At 47.6% G+C, this 17,532-nt stretch overlaps 3 protein-coding genes across 4 annotated transcripts in view; all 3 read left to right on the top strand.

The window, feature by feature from the left end:
• Positions 1-646: 646 nt before the first annotated feature.
• nppcl2 (natriuretic peptide C-like 2) lies at positions 647-3,743 on the top strand. Its single transcript, XM_068713822.1, has 3 exons — positions 647-746; positions 1,412-1,521; positions 3,179-3,743. Exons 2-3 carry the CDS (start codon positions 1,420-1,422, stop codon positions 3,491-3,493), a joined length of 417 nt encoding a protein of 138 aa, XP_068569923.1. The 5' UTR covers positions 647-746; positions 1,412-1,419; the 3' UTR covers positions 3,494-3,743.
• Positions 3,744-3,981: 238 nt separating this feature from the next.
• zgc:85858 (uncharacterized protein LOC405879 homolog) lies at positions 3,982-6,047 on the top strand. The gene is made up of 3 exons (XM_068713821.1): positions 3,982-4,241; positions 5,179-5,254; positions 5,461-6,047. The coding sequence occupies exons 1-3, from the start codon at positions 4,158-4,160 to the stop codon at positions 5,499-5,501; spliced, it is 201 nt and encodes a 66-aa protein (XP_068569922.1). The 5' UTR covers positions 3,982-4,157; the 3' UTR covers positions 5,502-6,047.
• Positions 6,048-6,675: 628 nt separating this feature from the next.
• Positions 6,676-17,532, top strand: part of camta2 (calmodulin binding transcription activator 2) — a 20,121-nt gene continuing 9,264 nt past the window's right edge. For both annotated transcript variants that reach the window (XM_068713034.1, XM_068713033.1), the window contains exons 1-14: positions 6,676-6,715; positions 7,435-7,526; positions 8,122-8,225; positions 8,316-8,383; positions 8,472-8,607; positions 9,539-9,610; positions 9,689-9,836; positions 10,026-10,154; positions 10,505-10,721; positions 10,897-11,830; positions 11,912-12,499; positions 13,636-13,762; positions 13,879-14,013; positions 17,356-17,532. The exon at positions 17,356-17,532 is cut by the window's right edge and continues 14 nt beyond it. In XM_068713034.1, the coding sequence (XP_068569135.1) occupies positions 7,493-7,526; positions 8,122-8,225; positions 8,316-8,383; positions 8,472-8,607; positions 9,539-9,610; positions 9,689-9,836; positions 10,026-10,154; positions 10,505-10,721; positions 10,897-11,830; positions 11,912-12,499; positions 13,636-13,762; positions 13,879-14,013; positions 17,356-17,532 (2,869 nt within the window). In that variant the 5' untranslated portion in view covers positions 6,676-6,715; positions 7,435-7,492. The remainder of the gene's footprint in view (positions 6,716-7,434; positions 7,527-8,121; positions 8,226-8,315; positions 8,384-8,471; positions 8,608-9,538; positions 9,611-9,688; positions 9,837-10,025; positions 10,155-10,504; positions 10,722-10,896; positions 11,831-11,911; positions 12,500-13,635; positions 13,763-13,878; positions 14,014-17,355) is intronic.

Here is a 17,532-nt window from a genome sequence, read left to right as displayed (position 1 = left end):
CCTGGAAAGAATCTCTGATACTCCTCAAGGATTCTCAGAAATGCTTCCCAGAACCTATTGAACAATTCCAGGATCCCCTTCAATGACTAAACACTTCTAAGACTCCAGGATCCTCTTCAAGGCCCCTTGAAATCTAGTTAAGAACCACTTTAACGTTCTCAAGTACCTCTGATACCTTCGGAAGGACTCTGTAACCCTCCTCAAGGACTGCAGGATAATCTTCAAGGACTGCAGCATCCTTAACAACCATTTGAGCCTCCTTGATTTGAACCTTCTCAAGGACCCCTGGAACCTCTTCAAGGCCTATTTAAGACTTACAATGGACCTCTGGAACCTTCTCACGGACTCCAGGACCCCATGATTAAAAAGTGATCAGTTATTTATGAATGAACTCTTTTCAGGTGTGTTTTCTTTCATGAACCTTCGCGTCTGATTGGTCGATATTTTCGTCTCTTTTCTTTCCTCCATGTTTCAATGTTTTCACACACAGATCTTCTACCTTTGTCTGTGTGTGTGTGTGTGTGTGTGTGTGTGTGAGAGACCCGTCGTTGGGGGTAACGTGGTAAGAATGTGTGACATCACAGCTCTGGTGTCGTACTTAAGGCCGGGTCTGTGAGATCGTGGACCAGCGACCCGTCCTGACAGTGAGACAGGACAGACGATAGTCCACACGGGGACGATAGTCCGAGAAAACGTTTTGATCGACGAGCAGCTGAAGCCTTTTGTTGGAATATTTCTCTTCATCGGTGAGTAACTTTTGTTATTCTTTATTCTTCTTCTTTGGTGGTTTAAAGTTGTGTTTTTTACTTCACATTTGTCTCACGGATCAATAAAGTTTTACAGGATTCATTCTGACTAAAGCTGGTCATGTGAACTGATTCATCTCTATTGAACCAGGAGTACGGAAGCCCAGAGGGGACTTTATTCAAACCTTGACCAGCATAATGTTTTCTATTTATCATTTAATATGAAAATTAAAACACATTAAAATGAAAATGGAAACGTTTTACTGCGACAATATTTAAATGTTTATTCAAATATAAAAATTAAAAAGCAGTTTAAACAGTGAATACATAAAGAAATAAAGATCCGTCATCTGTACTGATGATGGTTTGGTGGCCCCCCTGTCCCCCAAATAGTCCATTAAATCTGGGGCTCCTGGTGGTCTGGGGCTCCTGAAGGTCTGGGGCTCCTGGTTTTCTGGGGTTCCTGGTGGTCTGAAGCTCCTGGTGGTCTGAGGTTCCTGATTGTCTGAGGCCCCTAGTGGTCTGAGGTTCCTGGTGGTCTGGGGCCCCTGGTGGTCTGTAGCAGCAGTGGACTCTGCATCAGAACACCCTGCAGCCAATCAGGATACAGTAGACTGTTGCTATGGTGACACTTTATTCATTTTCTTTCTTGTTTTCCTCCAAAGAAACAAAGATGGCTGCTTCATCTTCCTCCTCCTCCTTCGTTCCTCTCCTCCTCCTCTTCCTCACCGTCACCGTGGAGTCGAGACCTTCAGGTCAACGAGACGACAAACAGGTCTGTGGAGACCACCACGATCTTCATCATCACCCAGACATGTTGGCGTGTTTGCGTGTTTACGTGCTGATGTGTTGGCGTGTTGGAATGTCGGCGTGTTGATGTGTTTACGTGTTAGCGTGTTGACATGTTGACGGGTTGACATGTTGGCGTGTTGATGTGTTGACATGACGTGTTGACATGTTGACGTGTTGTCATGAAGTGTTGACATGACGTGTTGACGTGTTGTCATGACGTGTTGGCGTGTTGACGTGACATGTTGACATGACGTGTTGACATGATGGCGTGTTGACATGACGTGTTGACATGTTGACGTGTTGACATGACGTGTTGACATGTTGACGTGTTGACTTGACGTGTTGACATGACGTGTTGACATGACGTGTTGACATGTTGACGTGTTGTCATGACGTGTTGATGTGTTGTCATGAAGTGTTGACATGACGTGTTGACGTGTTGACGTGTTGGCGTGTTGACATGTTGACATGACATGTTGACATGACGTGTTGACATGTTGACGTGTTGACATGACGTGTTGACTTGACATGTTGACATGACGTGTTGACATGACGTGTTGACATGTTGACGTGTTGTCATGACGTGTTGACATGATGTGTTGTCATGAAGTGTTGACATGACGTGTTGACATGTTGGCGTGTTGACGTGTTGACATGACGTGTTGACATGTTGGCGTGTTGACATGACGTGTTGACATGTTGATGTGTTGACATGACGTGTTGACATGTTGGCGTGTTGACATGACGTGTTGACATGTTGACGTGTTGTCATGAAGTGTTGATGTGTTGTCATGAAGTGTTGACATGACGTGTTGACATGTTGGCGTGTTGACGTGTTGACATGACGTGTTGACATGTTGACGTGTTGACATGACGTGTTGACATGTTGACGTGTTGACTTGACGTGTTGACATGACGTGTTGACATGTTGACGTGTTGTCATGACGTGTTGATGTGTTGTCATGAAGTGTTGACATGACGTGTTGACATGTTGGCGTGTTGACGTGTTGACATGACATGTTGACATGACGTGTTGACATGTTGACGTGTTGACGTGTTGACATGACGTGTTGACATGTTGACGTGTTGACATGACGTGTTGACTTGACATGTTGACATGACGTGTTGACATGACGTGTTGACATGTTGACGTGTTGACATGTTGACGTGTTGTCATGACGTGTTGACATGTGTTGTCATGAAGTGTTGACATGACGTGTTGACATGTTGGCATGTTGACGTGTTGACATGACATGTTGACATGACGTGTTGACATGTTGGCGTGTTGACATGACGTGTTGACATGTTGACGTGTTGTCATGAAGTGTTGTGTTGTCATGAAGTGTTGACATGACGTGTTGACATGTTGACATGTTGTCATGACGTGTTGACATGTTGGCGTGTTGACATGACGTGTTGACATGACGACGTGTTGTCATGACGTGTTGACATGTTGGCGTGTTGACATGACGTGTTGACATGTTGACGTGTTGACATGTTGACGTGTTGACATGACGTGTTGACATGACGTGTTGACATGTTGACGTGTTGACATGATGTGTTGACATGTTGACGTGTTGACATGTTGACATCTTTACATGGTGACATGTTGTTGTTTATATTTTAAACTCTCTCCTCAGGTCTTACACTCTCTGTTCGGCTCTCACCTCTCTTCTCTCATCTTGGCCCCTCCCACCTCTGATGACATCACAGAGGGCTCAGCCGGACGCCCCGCCCCCTCTTCGTCTCCCTCCGCGGGATTGGCCGTGAGTGGCGGTGCTGCGAGGGGATTGGCCGACGACGGACAGGAGGAGGTCCCGCGGTTCTTCCTGGACCTCCTCCAGAGGCAGTCCAAGATGAGGAGGCGGAGCAGGAAGTCCATGATCGGAGGAGGAAGAGGATGCTTCGGGATGAAGATGGACCGCATCGGCTCCATCAGCGGGCTGGGCTGTTAGAGACCTCGGACCTCCAGACTTCCTGCTGGAACTTAAACTAAACTAAACTAAAGGAAACGTACACAGGTAGACATCCTACCAATGACCTCTCACCTCTGACCCCTGGCTACTGCACAGCCAGCAGAACCCAGTGTGTGTGAATATGTGAGTGTATGTGTGTAGGTGTATGTGTGTGTGTGTGTGTGTGTGTGTGTGTGTATATGTATGTGTGTGAGTGTGGACCAGCTGCAGTCTCATTGCACAATGTAATTAAATAAAAGACAAACTCCACTTGGCTCATGCTGCTTCATTTTATCATGAATCAATATGTCTGTATTATATATATATATATATATATATATATATATATATATATATATATATATATATATATATATATATATATATATGGTATATCATTTATTTATTTTTCTTCCCGCCACTAGAGGGCTGACTGTCCCGTGTCACGTGACGAGGTGAGTCGCTTCACACTAGCTAGCTCCGTTCAGTTAGCTAACTAGCATTAGCATTTCATTCGGACCGACAACACGGACACAAACCACCGGTCAGAGATCCACCGTTCAGCGGGACCTCTTCTTCACCGGCACCGCTCCTCCTCCTCCTCCTTCCGGTCGTTCCCGCTCGTGTCCCGGCTCTCTCCGTCCTCTCGGTCCAGACCCGAAACATGTCGGCGGTGCAGCGGATGAAGGTGGCGAACGAGCGGCACAGCAAGACCATCACACAGCGGGGACACGTCCAGAAGACATCGGTACTGACAGCCAGGCTAACGGCTAACGGCTAACGGCTAACATGTTCTCTTACTGATCCCCCGTACAGCTGCACCATGGTCGCGTTTATTAAACATATATTTATATTTGTATTTAGTGTGTAAAGTGCAGAACATTCCCGCTTTAGTTTAGATTCGAAGGTAAAATACGAGTCGTTGAACCAGCTCAGCTCCTAGCATAGAGCTAGCATTAGCATTAGCAGCTACACCAGTGAGCCCCTCTTTCTCATAACGTCAAGCTACCGTCGTATTTAAACGTGACATCAGTCAGATATTACACACACACACACACACACACACACATATACATGTATATTACATGTGCATGGAGTCTGTTGACCGGCTAACATGGATGAAGGGGCAGAACCAGACTCAGAACCATGAATGAGTTGCTCACGCTCTCACAGAGCTGCTCACTGTGAAGGTGTTCCTCACGTCGTGTCTTCTCTGGACCCCGTCCTCTGTAGTTCGGCTCACACGCACACGCACACACACACACACACACACACACACACACACACACACACACACACACACACACTCTTCTCTGGACCCCGTCCTCGTCTCGTGCCGGTGTAAACGCGGCAGTGGGCGGAGGCGCCTCGTGCTGACCGGTACAGAACATTGTCAAGAAGTCGTGGATGTGAATTAAACGTGTACCGAGTTAAAGACGAGGCGTCTACCGGCCCGGTTCAGTATCACGTGATGCACTTCATGGGTCACCGTGTTTACTTTAACACCGTTTAAAACCGTTAAATACACCGAACAGTGACCGGAGTCCGTGAGGAGAGGAGCAGTGACGAAGAATAACACTATTAATACATTAATATTATTATATATATCATTATTATATTATTAATATTATAACACTATTATTATATTAATATATATTAATATAATATTTGATGATGTGTTCCAGAGGCCTGTGAATGAGGAGAAGTCTCCGGTGGGTCCGTGGCTGCTCGCTCTGTTCGTCTTCGTGGTTTGTGGATCAGGTGAGAGACGGACAGACAGAGAGACAGACAGACACAGACAGACAGACAGACGTTAACAGAAGTTCAATCAACATTTCATGTTTGTAGTATGTTCACAGTAGTTTATTGAAATATTTAAAGAGGTTTTTTACTCACCTGTCTGTCTCTCTGTCTGTCTGTGTCTGTCTGTCTCTCTGTCTGTCTGTGTCTGTCTATCTGTCTTACAGCCATCTTCCAGATCATCCAGAGCATCAGACAGGGCATGTGATGACCTGAGACCTCCGGAGGAGCCTGAGCCTGGCACGTGGTGGGGGGGACGCCATCATGACCACACACACACACACACACACACACACACACACACACACACACACACACACACACACACACACACACACACACACTGGCGTTTCTTCCTGCTGTAACCTCCCCGTGTGTTTTCTACTCTTCGTCCCGATGAAGATGAAGATGATCAGATATCAGTTATTGATGACTCTTGGTAGTTCTTGTCCTCCAGCTGTTTGTCTCTGAGCTCCACTGAGCCTCTTCCTCTGAGGTACTTCACAGTAAAAGTCCTCCCCGCCTGTGGGCTTTTATTGTGAAGTATGCACAGGAAGTGATGGGTTTCATTGAGCAAACAGCAGCCGTCTGCTTCTTTTTCATATGTTTTTGAAAAGCTTCAGTGTGACTCTAGAGCACCGTGGACGTGTGAGGACTCGAACCGCCGGTTTTTAAAGGTGCAGCGCTCCGCTGAGCCTCCAGCTGGACATCAACGCTCCGCTTTTCTACAAAATAAAGCAGATATTTTTCTCTACTCGCCTCTCTGATCGAATGAAAACATTTCTATTCAACTGTTAGCCTAGCTTAGCACAAAGACTGCAAGCACAGGGACACTGTTAGGCTAGCTTAGCATAAAGACTGGAAGCAGAGGGAAACTGTTAGCCTAGCTTAGCACAAAGACTGGAAGCAGAGGGAAACTGTTAGCCTAGCTTAGCACAAAGACTGGAAGCAGAGGGAAACTGTTAGCCTAGCTTAGCACAAAGACTGGAAGCAGAGGGAAACTGTTAGCCTAGCTTAGCACAAAGGCTGGAAGCAGAGGGAAACTGTTAGCCCAGTATTTTACTTAACTTACATCATGTTTACCAGTCTTCTTCTTCTGCATTTATAAACCTCCGCTCCTCCTTTTAATCTGAATATTTTATGTTATTATATTATATGAGTTGAATGAACTTGTGTGAGTTCATTCAACTCATTAAATTAACGTTTTCACGACCAGAGTGTGAAACTGAAAGCAGTGGAAGTGTGTTACATAATGTCACATAAAGATTATTTTTATAATATAATAAAGTAATTAATACAGTAGAGTTATTATCCCCCCCCCCCCCCCCCCCCCCCCCCCACACACACACACACACACACACACACACACAGCTACGCAGTGACGTCACAGAAAGAAGATGGCCACCGTGTTGAAGGCGGAAGGTAAAGGAGCTTTTAAGAGGCTGTATTTTCCCTCTAAACGCATCCTGTTGGCTCGTGTCATGCGTCATTTAAACCGTGTTATTCTAGTTAACATCTCCAGATGTTAGTGTCCCATGGCTGACCCGGGTTAAGCTCATTTTTAACCCGGATGTAGAGCCCTGCTGCTTGGCTTTACGAGCTCGTTTAATCACCGTTAGCATAGCCGGCTAGCTGAGCAGCAAACAGCCAAAACGTTATTTATTCATAAGTTTGTTAATGTTTCTTATTCTGGTTACGTCACTGTAAGAATAATAACGATCCGTAAACAGGAAGCTACTGACGTGATGAAACGTGTCGTCACGTTCTGACATGATGACAAACTGACAGCGTTAGCTTTAGCTTAGCGGAGGAGCTGAGCTCCTACAGCTGGAAGAGGAGCTCCGGGAGGCGGCCTCAGAAGCCAGGAAAGACCGTGGTGTGAGCCGGGCCTCCGGGGAACGAGTGTGTGTGTGTGTGAGGAATACAGCCATCTGTCAACACTGTTTACTGTTATTAATGTTAATTATTACGTGTTTTGGTGCAAGTCAGGTGTGTAGATCTGTCACACACACACACACACACACACACACACACACACACACACACACACAGTGGGTGCAAATTCAGCTGTTGCTAGGCAACGAGGAGCTATTGAAGGTTGGATTTCAGCTGTGTGTGTGTGTGTGTGTGTGTGTTTACAGAGGTGCATTGTGGGAGGCGGTGTGTTGTGTGAGGATCGTCCTGCATGGACCCGTCACCATGAGCAACAAGGAAATGGTTTCCACGGAGACAGGTCAGTCTGTGTGACGTCAGCTGAACGTACACACACACACACACACACACACACACACACACACACACACACACACCTGTAGATCAGCACAGAGACTCCTATTCTGTGTGTGTCCACCTCAGAGGTGATGTCATCATCATCATCATCATCACTACTCTATACGAAGCAGTGATTTCATCAATATATTAATTTAATGTGTGTGTCTCTGTCTCTATGTGTGTGTGTGTGTGTGTGTGTGTGTGTGTGTGTGTGTGTGTCTGTGTGTGTCTCTGTCTCTCTGTGTGTGTTTGTGTCTCTGTCTCTGTGTGTGTGTGTGTGTGTGTGTGTCCCTGTCTCTCTGTGTGTGTGTGTGTGTGTGTGTGTGTCTCTGTCTCTGTCTCTATCTCTATCTATGTGTGTCTATGTCTCTGTGTGTGTGTGTGTGTGTGTGTGTGTGTGTGTGTGTGTGTTTCTCTCTGTGCTGGTGTGTATGTCTGTGTGTGTGTGTGTGTGTGTGTGTGTGTGTGTGTCTCTGTCTCTATGTGTGTGTGTGTGTGTGTGTGTGTGTGTGTGTCTGTCTCTATGTGTGTGTGTGTGTGTGTGTGTGTGTGTGTAGAGAACAAAGGACAGAGGAAAGTCTTCCTCCCTAACAAGCTCCTCGAGTGTCTTCCTCGTTTGTCCAGTCTGCCTGGAGACAGGCTGCGCTGGAACACCAACGAGGTGAGAGTTCGTTAGCACGTTAGCATCGTATTTAGCCTGAATTTCAAAATAAGTGTGCACTAACATGTAAACGTGTCTCTGTCTCTGCAGGAGATCGCTTCCTACCTGATATCCTTTGAGAGACATGACGAGTGGCTCTCCTGCTCCCTGAAGACCAGGTCCTCCATGCAGACTCACCAAAACCTGGACCACACTGAGCCGCTTCACATCTGGAAAACATCTGATGTTTGTTTGTTTGTGTTTCAGGCCGAAGAACGGCAGCATCGTCCTGTACAACAGGAAGAAGGTGAAGTACAGGAAGGACGGGTACTGCTGGAAGAAGAGGAAGGATGGGAAGACCACGAGAGAGGACCACATGAAGCTCAAGGTCCAGGGCATGGAGGTCAGTACACGGTGTTACAACCAGTCAGGGTTTAGAGCTAGTAACGTTAGCAGCACTGCTAACGGCTAACCAACAGGGGCAGAGCTAGTAACGTTAGCAGCACCGCTAACGGCTAACCAACAGGGGCAGAGTTAGTAACGTTAGCAGCACCGCTAACGGCTAACCAACAGGGGCAGAGCTAGTAACGTTAGCAGCACCGTTAACGGCTAACCAACAGGGGCAGAGCTAGTAACGTTAGCAGCACCGCTAACGGCTAACCAACAGGGGCAGAGCTAGTAACGTTAGCAGCACCGTTAACGGCTAACCAACAGGGGCAGAGCTAGTAACGTAAACGTTAGCTAGTAACCTGGTTTCAGTGCCTGTACTAAAGTTGCCGGTTGCTGTCTCTGTTGTGTTGCAGTGCCTGTACTAAAGTTGCCGGTTGCTGTCTCTGTTGTGTTGCAGTGCCTGTACTAAAGTTACCGGTTGCTGTCTCTGTTGTATTTGCAGTGCCTGTGCTAAAGTTGCCGGTTGCTGTCTTTGTTGTGTTGCAGTGCCTATACTAAAGTTGCCGGTTGCTGTCTCTGTCTTGGTTTTGGTGCCTGTACTGAAGTTGTCGGTTGCTGTCTCTGTTGTGTTGCAGTGCCTGTACTAAAGTTGCCGGTTGCTGTCTCCGTTGTGTTGCAGTGCCTGTACTAAAGTTGCCGGTTGCTGTCTCTGTTGTGTTGCAGTGCCTGTACTAAAGTTGCTGGTTGCTGTCTTTGTTGTGTTGCAGTGCCTATACTAAAGTTGCCGGTTGCTGTCTCTGTCCTGGTTTTGGTGCCTGTACTAAATTTGTCGGTTGCTGTCTCTGTTGTGTTGCAGTGCCTGTACTAAAGTTGCCGGTTGCTGTCTCTGTTGTGTTGCAGTGCCTGTACTAAAGTTGCCGGTTGCTGTCTCTGTTGTGTTGCAGTGCCTGTACGGTTGCTACGTCCATTCCTCCATCGTGCCAACATTCCACAGACGTTGCTACTGGCTGCTGCAGGTCAACACACACGTTACACATCAACAGACTGTGAACGGAGTTGCCGCTCGATCGATAATCAATATGTTTGTTGAACAGAACCCAGACATCGTGCTGGTCCACTACCTGAACGTGCCGTCCCTAGAGGATTCTGGGAAATGCAGTCCTCTGTTGTGTGCGGTGACCGACCGCCACGACAGTCTGAGGTGGAGCCGAGACGAGCTGCTGAACCAGCTGAGGCCCATGTGTACGTATCATGTACAAGTACTAATGAAATACTACCTCATAGTATCTGTGTACTGTGTGGTACTCTGTGGTGTTAACATGCAGTATATGTGTACTCTGTAGTATTACCATGTAGTATCTGTAGTATTAACACGTAGTCTCTGTAGTACTAACATGTAGTAGTACTAACATGTAGTACATCTTCTCTCAGTCCACAGTATAAAGTGCTCTGTGGGATCAGGTGACTTCAGTATTGAGGATCTGGTTCAACACATTCTGGACCGACAAAGGACTAAACCACAGCCTCGTACACACACCTGCCTCTGTAACACCGGCCAAGGTAACGCATCGCTGTGACATCACCCTGTGACGTCACACTCTGACATCACACTCTGACATCACCCTGTCACGTCACCCTGTCACGTCACCCTGTCACGTCACCCTGTGACATCACACTCTGACATCACCCTGTGACATCACCCTGTGACATCACCCTGTGACGTCACTCTGTGACGTCACACTCTGACATCACACTGTGACATCACACTGTGACATCACCCTGTGACATCACCCTGTGACGTCACTCTGTGACATCACACTGTGACATCACACTGTGACATCACACTCTGACATCACACTGTGACATCACACTGTGACATCACACTGTGACATCACTGTGTCTCGGTACAGTCTCTTCAGGAGTGAACATTCCCCACCGCTGTAACAGCACCAAGCATCGCATCATCTCCCCCAAACTGCCCCCCTCCTCCTGCAGACCCTCCCCCTCCCCTCTGTCCTGTGAGGGGGGGGAGGCAGGAGGAGGAGGAGGAGGAGGAGGAGGAGGAACCAAACCGACCCCCCTCCAGGCTCAGAGTAGCCCCGTCTCTTCTCCCTGCCCCTCGTCCACGTAAGTCTCTTTTATCATAGTCTATGGGGAGAGTTCTATAGCTGCAGAGCTGCAAGTGACCACCAGTGTGTGTGTGTGTGTGTGTGTGTGTGTGTGTATGTATGTGTATATTTATATTATATATGTGTATATATACACACACACACACACATAAACTATGTTGTTTATTCTACAGCTCGGCCTCGCCCCCCCCTCAGCCTCACAGAGCTACCATCACCGTGGGTAACCACGGCAACGGCTTCTACGGCGACCGCTGCGGCAACCTGACGACGGTTGCGTTGCCCCAGAACGCTGTGATCGTCATGGCAACAACCACCACCACCCTCCCAGGAGGAGGCGGAACCAGAGGCGGAGGGGAGGCGGGGCATTCACTCAACTGCTCTGGCCAGTTACTGCTCTCCCCCGCTCTGGCCCCTGCCACTGCCAAAGGGCCCCCCTCCCCTCCCCCTCCCTCCTCCTCCTCACCCGCTCCCCCCTCACTCCCCCCCCCTCCCGTAACCACTCTCTCCCTCACCCTCCTCCCCTCCCCCGTCATCGGAGGCCTGCTCGTCACCCCCTCCTCCTCTTCCCTCCGTTCCCCCCCTCCTCCTCCTGCCACCTCCCTTACCTCCCCCGCTTCCTCCCCCCCTCATCCCCCGCCTCACCCAACTTTCGACCCTGACTCCTTCCTCAACTCCCCCAAACAGGGTCAGACATACGGCGGCCCCCCTCCTCCCTCCTCCTCCTCCCCCTCACCTGTTCTCTCCTCCTCCTCCCCCCTCTCTCCCCCGTCTCTAGCTCTCTCTCTCTCCCCCACCTCCACCCCTCCCTCCTCTGTCTCCCCTCCCTCCTCTCTCTCCTCCCTCTCCTCCTCCTCTTCCTCCCCCCCCTCGTCCTCCCTCCCCCCCGCCCTCTCCCTGTCTCCCACCTCCTCTGTGACTCCGCCCCTGCTCCCCCTCTGCCTGGAGCTGGGAGCTCTTGGGGACTCACAAGGGGGGAGGCAGGCGGAGGAGCCTGTGAGAGAGGAGGAGGAGGATCCTGTGAGAGAGGAGGAGGAGGTGAAGGACAGGAGAGATGATGATGATGATGATGAAGGCGAGGCTCCTCCCACTAAGCTGGCTCTCCTCCAGGTGAGACTTGGAGGAACTAATTTCTTCACTATTCATCCGCTCTTTTTTTTTCACTGTGGTTTTTACTTCTGTGTTCTTCAGACAAGCCACGCCTCCTCCTGCTCCTGCTCCTCCTCCTGCTCGTCACCACGTCAACAGACAGGAAGCAGCGCTGCTTCCCTGCTCTTGGTCTGCCAGGACTCGTCGGGCCAACCCGGTTGGTCGGCCAATCAGACGCAGCCGTTGGTCCTGGTCCCGCCCTACGATTGCGTGTCCTATCTGAGTCGGCCCGTTAGCTCCGCTTCCGCTCCTGCCATCGCCATGGATACCGCCGCTCACCCGGCGACGCCCCCCTGTCAGGTGAAGGACGACCCGGAGGACGCCCGCATGGACACGCACCTGGAGGAGGAAGGGGTGGAGCCATGCGAGCGAGGAGGGGGAGAAAGGGAGGAGCTTGACATCTCTTTCGACCTCATCTCTGACCTCATCACCGAGGAGGCCAATCCTGTGGCGGCTCACCCCCCCGCCGCACTAAACCCAGCCGTGTTCCCGGCGGGGGTCCGCTACATGGTGCCCCCCCAACCCTCCCCCTCCTCCTCCTTCCTCCCCTTCCCTCACCCACTGCCCTCCTCCACCTCCACTCGCCTCTCCTCCATCACAGACTTCTCCCCAGAGTGGTCGTACCCAGAGGTGAGCTGTTTCCTGTTAGCTGTTAGCAGTTAGCTGTTAGCTAGTAGCTGTTGGCAGTTCGCTGTTATCTATTAGCTGTTAGCTGTTAGCAGTTAGCTATTAGTTGTTAGCTATTAGCAGTTAGCTGTTAGCAGTTATCTGTTAGCTGTTAGCTGTTAGCTGTTATCTATTAGCTATTAGCTGTTATCTATTAGCTGTTAGCTGTTATCTGTTATCTGCTAGCTGTTATGTTAGCTGTTAGCTATTAGCTGTTATCTATTAGCTGTCATCTATTAGCTGTTAGCTGTTATCTGTTAGCTGTTATCTACTAGCTGTTATCTGTTAGCTGTTATCTGTTAGCTGTCATCTATTAGCTATTAGCTGTTATCTACTAGCTGTTAGCTATTAGCTGTTATCTGTTATCTGTTATCTGTTAACTCTTATCTACTAGTTGTTAGCAATAGTCAATAGAGACAGAAAACCCATTTTGTGTCTGAATGAGGTCTTCGTTGTCGGGTGAAAATTATTTTCATGTGACTTCTAATGATTATTTCTTACTTGGATTCGTTGATCATGTGTTTTCTATCTAGTTTGAACTTTGGCCTTTGGATAAACAGGCTCATGGGAACAAAGGGGGGCAACTTCCATGTGATAGGGCCTTATAGAGAACAGATGGTCACCTGATTTATGTAAACATCCCTCGGCCGCATGGAGCTGGACAGCTGGACTTTGATTGATAGTAGTTTCTGCTGAGGAGGGTGATACTCCGCTCAGACATTTAAGAAGGGCCTTCTTAGAGAGAAGGCAGAGTCTTCCTTTGTTCTACCATGGGTGAAGGAACGCTCTCTGCTACACAGCTGTATCGTAATCTATGACTCTGTTTGATTAATCTGTTAATTAATCTGTTCACTATTCTTTTATATTTTTTCTATATCTAATCCTGTAATAAATCCTTAAAAGACAGAAAGCTTAAGATACTTTTTAGATCTCTCACAAGGAAATACTTTAATTTCCACCACATTCATCTGTTTGTCCACAAGGGGGTGCCAGAGTCACAGAGAGTGTGTGTGTGTGTGTGTGTGTGTGTGTGTGTGTGTGTGTGTGTGTGTGTGTGTGTGTGTGTGTGTGTGTGTGTGTGTGTGTGTGTGTGTGTGTAGGGAGGTGTGAAGGTATTGATCACAGGACCGTGGAGTGAGCTGTTGGGTCGATACTCATGTGTGTTTGATCAGAGCACGGTCCCCGCTTCGCTCATCCAACCTGGAGTACTACGCTGCTACTGTCCTGGTACACACACACACACACACACACACACACACACACACACACACACACACACACACACACACACTGTATTTTTGGTGTGTCCCTCTAACATGTTGATGGTCTCCTGTCTCTCTCAGCCCACGAGGCCGGTCTGGTGTGTCTTCAGGTTCTAGAGTCTGGAGGTTCCGTGTCGTCCTCGGTTCTGTTTGAGTACCGAGCGAGGAACGCCAGCTCTCTGCCGAGCTCTCAGCTCGACTGGCTCTCATTGGACGGTGAGGCTCAAGCTAACGACTCTGAATGGAGTCTGGTTCAATCTATGCTAAGCTATATGCTAACAATGTAGCAGCCCCATCGACACTCAACATAACATCATCGTTGTGTTGACGTCCTGCACGGCATTGTGGGAAGTGTAGTTATTTTTTTGTGAATGTAATCTGTGAGGTTTAATCAAACAGCTGTTGTGTGATGTCATGATGGGGGGGTGCTTTGACTTTAAGCCGGACAAGATCTGATCTCAGATCAGTGGAAACTCTGTGTGTGTGTGTATGTGTGTGTGTGTGTGTGTGTGTGTGTGTGTGTGTGTGTGTGTGTGTGTGTGTGTGTGTGTGTGTGATCCTCTTTATCCCAGCTGTCTGTCTCTCAGTGATTGATGTGGTGGAGCTGTTTTCCACTGGAAACACATCAGCTGCTATTTATGACTGAACCCAGACCAGGTCCCCCTCTGGACCCAGACCAGGTTTGGGTTCAGACCCCCCTCACTTCCTCTTTATGTCATTTCTTCTTCTTCTCTCTGTTTCTCATGGACTCTGGTGGGTGGGGGGGCAGGAATGTGAGAGAGCCCCCTCCCTCCCTCCCTCACTGTGGATTACCCAGCATGCCTTGCTGCTGTGTTTGGACACCGTCTGCACAGGACGACCGAGCACACACTGCTCTCTCTTTAACTTGTTGATCCTGTGTGTGTGTGTGTGTGTGTGTGTGTGTGTGTGTGTGTGTGTGTGTGTGTCTGTGTGTGAACTAATGCTGTGACATCACAGCGTACCCACAATGCTCCTCACTGTGACACGCACACACACAGACAGAAGATGGACGGTAGGACCAGACTCTCTGTGTGTCTCCGTAGGGGTTGTCATGGTTACGCAGCCGCTTGGTAACCACGGTAACCGGACATATTCATAATAATGTGTGTGTGTGTGTGTTAGCTGTTACATTTATGGTTGTCTTTCACTGTTACACTCGTGATATGGATTAAGAACCTTTATTGATCGATGATGTCATACAGACGTGTCACGTGACATGTTATCATTGAGTGTATTATGGGATATAATGTGTATATATCTATATATATGTAATATAACGTAGGATATGATAGTGTGTGTGTGTGTGCGTGTGTGTGAGGCTATATTAGGGAGTCTGCTTTTATTTCCTACACACACACGCACACACACACACACACACACACACACACACACACACACACACACACACACACACACACACACAGCCAGGCGGCAGAACGATTGAAGTCAGTAGAGATAGTTTCCATTTGAGACTGTGTGTGTGTGTGTGTGTGTGTGTGTGTGTGTTAAATAGCCTCTCTTAAAACCGTTATTTAAGAGAGGAGTTTAACATGTGCCTCCTGGTTAGAGCTGTCGACACACACACACACACACACACACACACACACACACACACACACACACACACACACACACACACACACACACACACACAGTACCACAGTAGTTAGTACGGAAATAAAGCCAGACAATCTGTGGTATTATCACCCTGTTTTTTATGCAGCTAGTGTTTCACAGTTTTAGTTAGCAAAATAGATCTTTGTCCGTTGCTGTTTCTCTGTAGAGTTTTTTTAAACTTCTCACCTTTGTGTACAACTATTTTCGGGACTCGAAAGTAGCCCTTAGCCGTAAACCGCCGTTAATTGTCGTAAACAGCCTTAAACTGTCGTTAACTGACGTAAACTATTGTAAACAGCCTTAAACTGACGTTAGCTGACGTAAACTGTCGTTAACTGTCGTAAACAGCCCTAAACTGTTGTTAATTGACATAAACTATCGTAAACAGCACTAAACTGTTGTTAATTGACGTAAACTATCGTAAACAGCCTTAAACTGTCGTTAACTGTCGTAAACAGCCCTATACTGACGTAAACTGTCGTAAACAGCCCTAAACTGTTGTTAACTGTTGTAAACAGCACTAAACTGTTGTTAGCTGACGTAAACTGTCGTTAACTGACGTAAACTGTCTTAAACAGCCCTAAACTGTTGTTAGCTGACGTAAACTGTCGTTAACTGACGTAAACTGTCGTAAACAGCACTAAACTGTTGTTAGCTGACGTAAACTGTCGTTAACTGACGTAAACTGTTGTTAACTGACGTAAACTGTCGTAAACAGCCCTAAACTGTTGTTAACTGACGTAAACTGTCGTTAACTGACGTAAACTGTTGTAAACAGCCCTAAACTGTTGTTAGCTGACGTAAACTGTTGTTAGCTGACGTAAACTGTCGTAAACAGCCCTAAACTGTTGTTAACTGTCGTAAACAGCACTAAACTGTTGTTAGCTGATGTAAACTGTCGTTAACTGTCGTTAACAGCACTATACCGTCGTTAACTGTCGTAAACAGCCTTAAACTGTCGTTAACTGTCGTAAACAGCACTATACCGTCGTTAACTGTCGTAAACAGCCTTAAACTGTCGTTAACTGTCGTAAACAGCACTAAACTGATGTAAACTGTTGTTAACTGTCGTAAACTGTCGTATACAGCCCTAAACTGTTGTAAACAGCACTAAACTGTTGTTAACCGTGGTAAACAGCACTATACTGTCGTAAACCGTTGCAAACAGCACTAATCTGTCGTAAACAGCACTATACTGTCGTAAACCGTCGTAAACAGCACTATACTGTCGTAAACAGCACTAAACTGTCGTAAACAGCACTATACTGTCGTAAACAGCACTATACTGTCGTAAACAGCACTAAACTGTTGTAAACCGTCGTAAACAGCACTAAACTGTCGTAAACAGCACTAATCTGTCGTAAACTGTTAACTGTCGTAAACAACACTAATCTGTCGTAAACAGCATTAATCTGTCGTAAACTGTCGTTAACTGTCGTAAACAGCACTAATCTGTCGTAAACTGTCGTTAACTGTCGTAAACAGCACTAAACTGTCGTAAACCGTCGTAAACAGCACTAATCTGTCGTGAACAGCATTAATCTGTTGTAAACTGTCGTAAACCGTCGTAAACAGCACTAATCTGTCGTAAACAGCATTAATCTGTCGTAAACTGTCGTTAACTGTCGTAAACAGCACTAATCTGTCGTAAACAGCATTAATCTGTCGTAAACTGTCGTTAACTGTCGTAAACAGCACTAAACTGTCGTTAACCGTCGTAAACGGCACTAATCTGTCGTGAACAGCATTAATCTGTTGTAAACTGTCGTAAACCGTCGTAAACAGCACTAATCTGTCGTAAACTGTTGTTAACTGTCGTAACCAACACTAATCTGTCATAAACCGTCGTAAACAGCATTAATCTGTCGTAAACTGTCGTTAACTGTCGTAAACAGCTCTCTGTGTGATTTCTGTGTGCAGATAATCAGTTCAGGATGTCCATCCTGGAGCGACTGGAGCAGATGGAGCGCAGGATGGCAGAGATGGCTGCCCGCGACAACAACCACCACCACCACCAGCAGCAGCAGCAGCAGCAGCAGCATCATCATCAACAACATGGCAGCCAGCTGGCCACACCCCCTCCACCCCCCCTACCTG

Source organism: Cebidichthys violaceus, unplaced genomic scaffold (assembly GCF_023349555.1).
Source record: "Cebidichthys violaceus isolate CVI_PGR_0920_01 unplaced genomic scaffold, fCebVio1.0.p SCAF_19, whole genome shotgun sequence".
Classification (NCBI taxonomy): domain Eukaryota; kingdom Metazoa; phylum Chordata; class Actinopteri; order Perciformes; family Stichaeidae; genus Cebidichthys; species Cebidichthys violaceus.
The sequence above is the reverse complement of the archived record's forward strand: the minus strand, read 5'-3'. Positions and strand labels throughout refer to the sequence as shown.

Bases quoted from the DNA above. Each gene is read 5' to 3' on its own strand.
- nppcl2 (XM_068713822.1), top strand. From the start codon at position 1,420: ATGGCTGCTTCATCTTCCTCCTCCTCCTTCGTTCCTCTCCTCCTCCTC. The intron at 1,522-3,178 runs GTCTGTGGAGAC...CTCTCTCCTCAG, and splicing joins GTCAACGAGACGACAAACAG to GTCTTACACTCTCTGTTCGG.
- zgc:85858 (XM_068713821.1), top strand. From the start codon at position 4,158: ATGTCGGCGGTGCAGCGGATGAAGGTGGCGAACGAGCGGCACAGCAAG. The intron at 4,242-5,178 runs GTACTGACAGCC...GATGTGTTCCAG, and splicing joins GACACGTCCAGAAGACATCG to AGGCCTGTGAATGAGGAGAA. The intron at 5,255-5,460 runs GTGAGAGACGGA...TCTGTCTTACAG, and splicing joins CTTCGTGGTTTGTGGATCAG to CCATCTTCCAGATCATCCAG.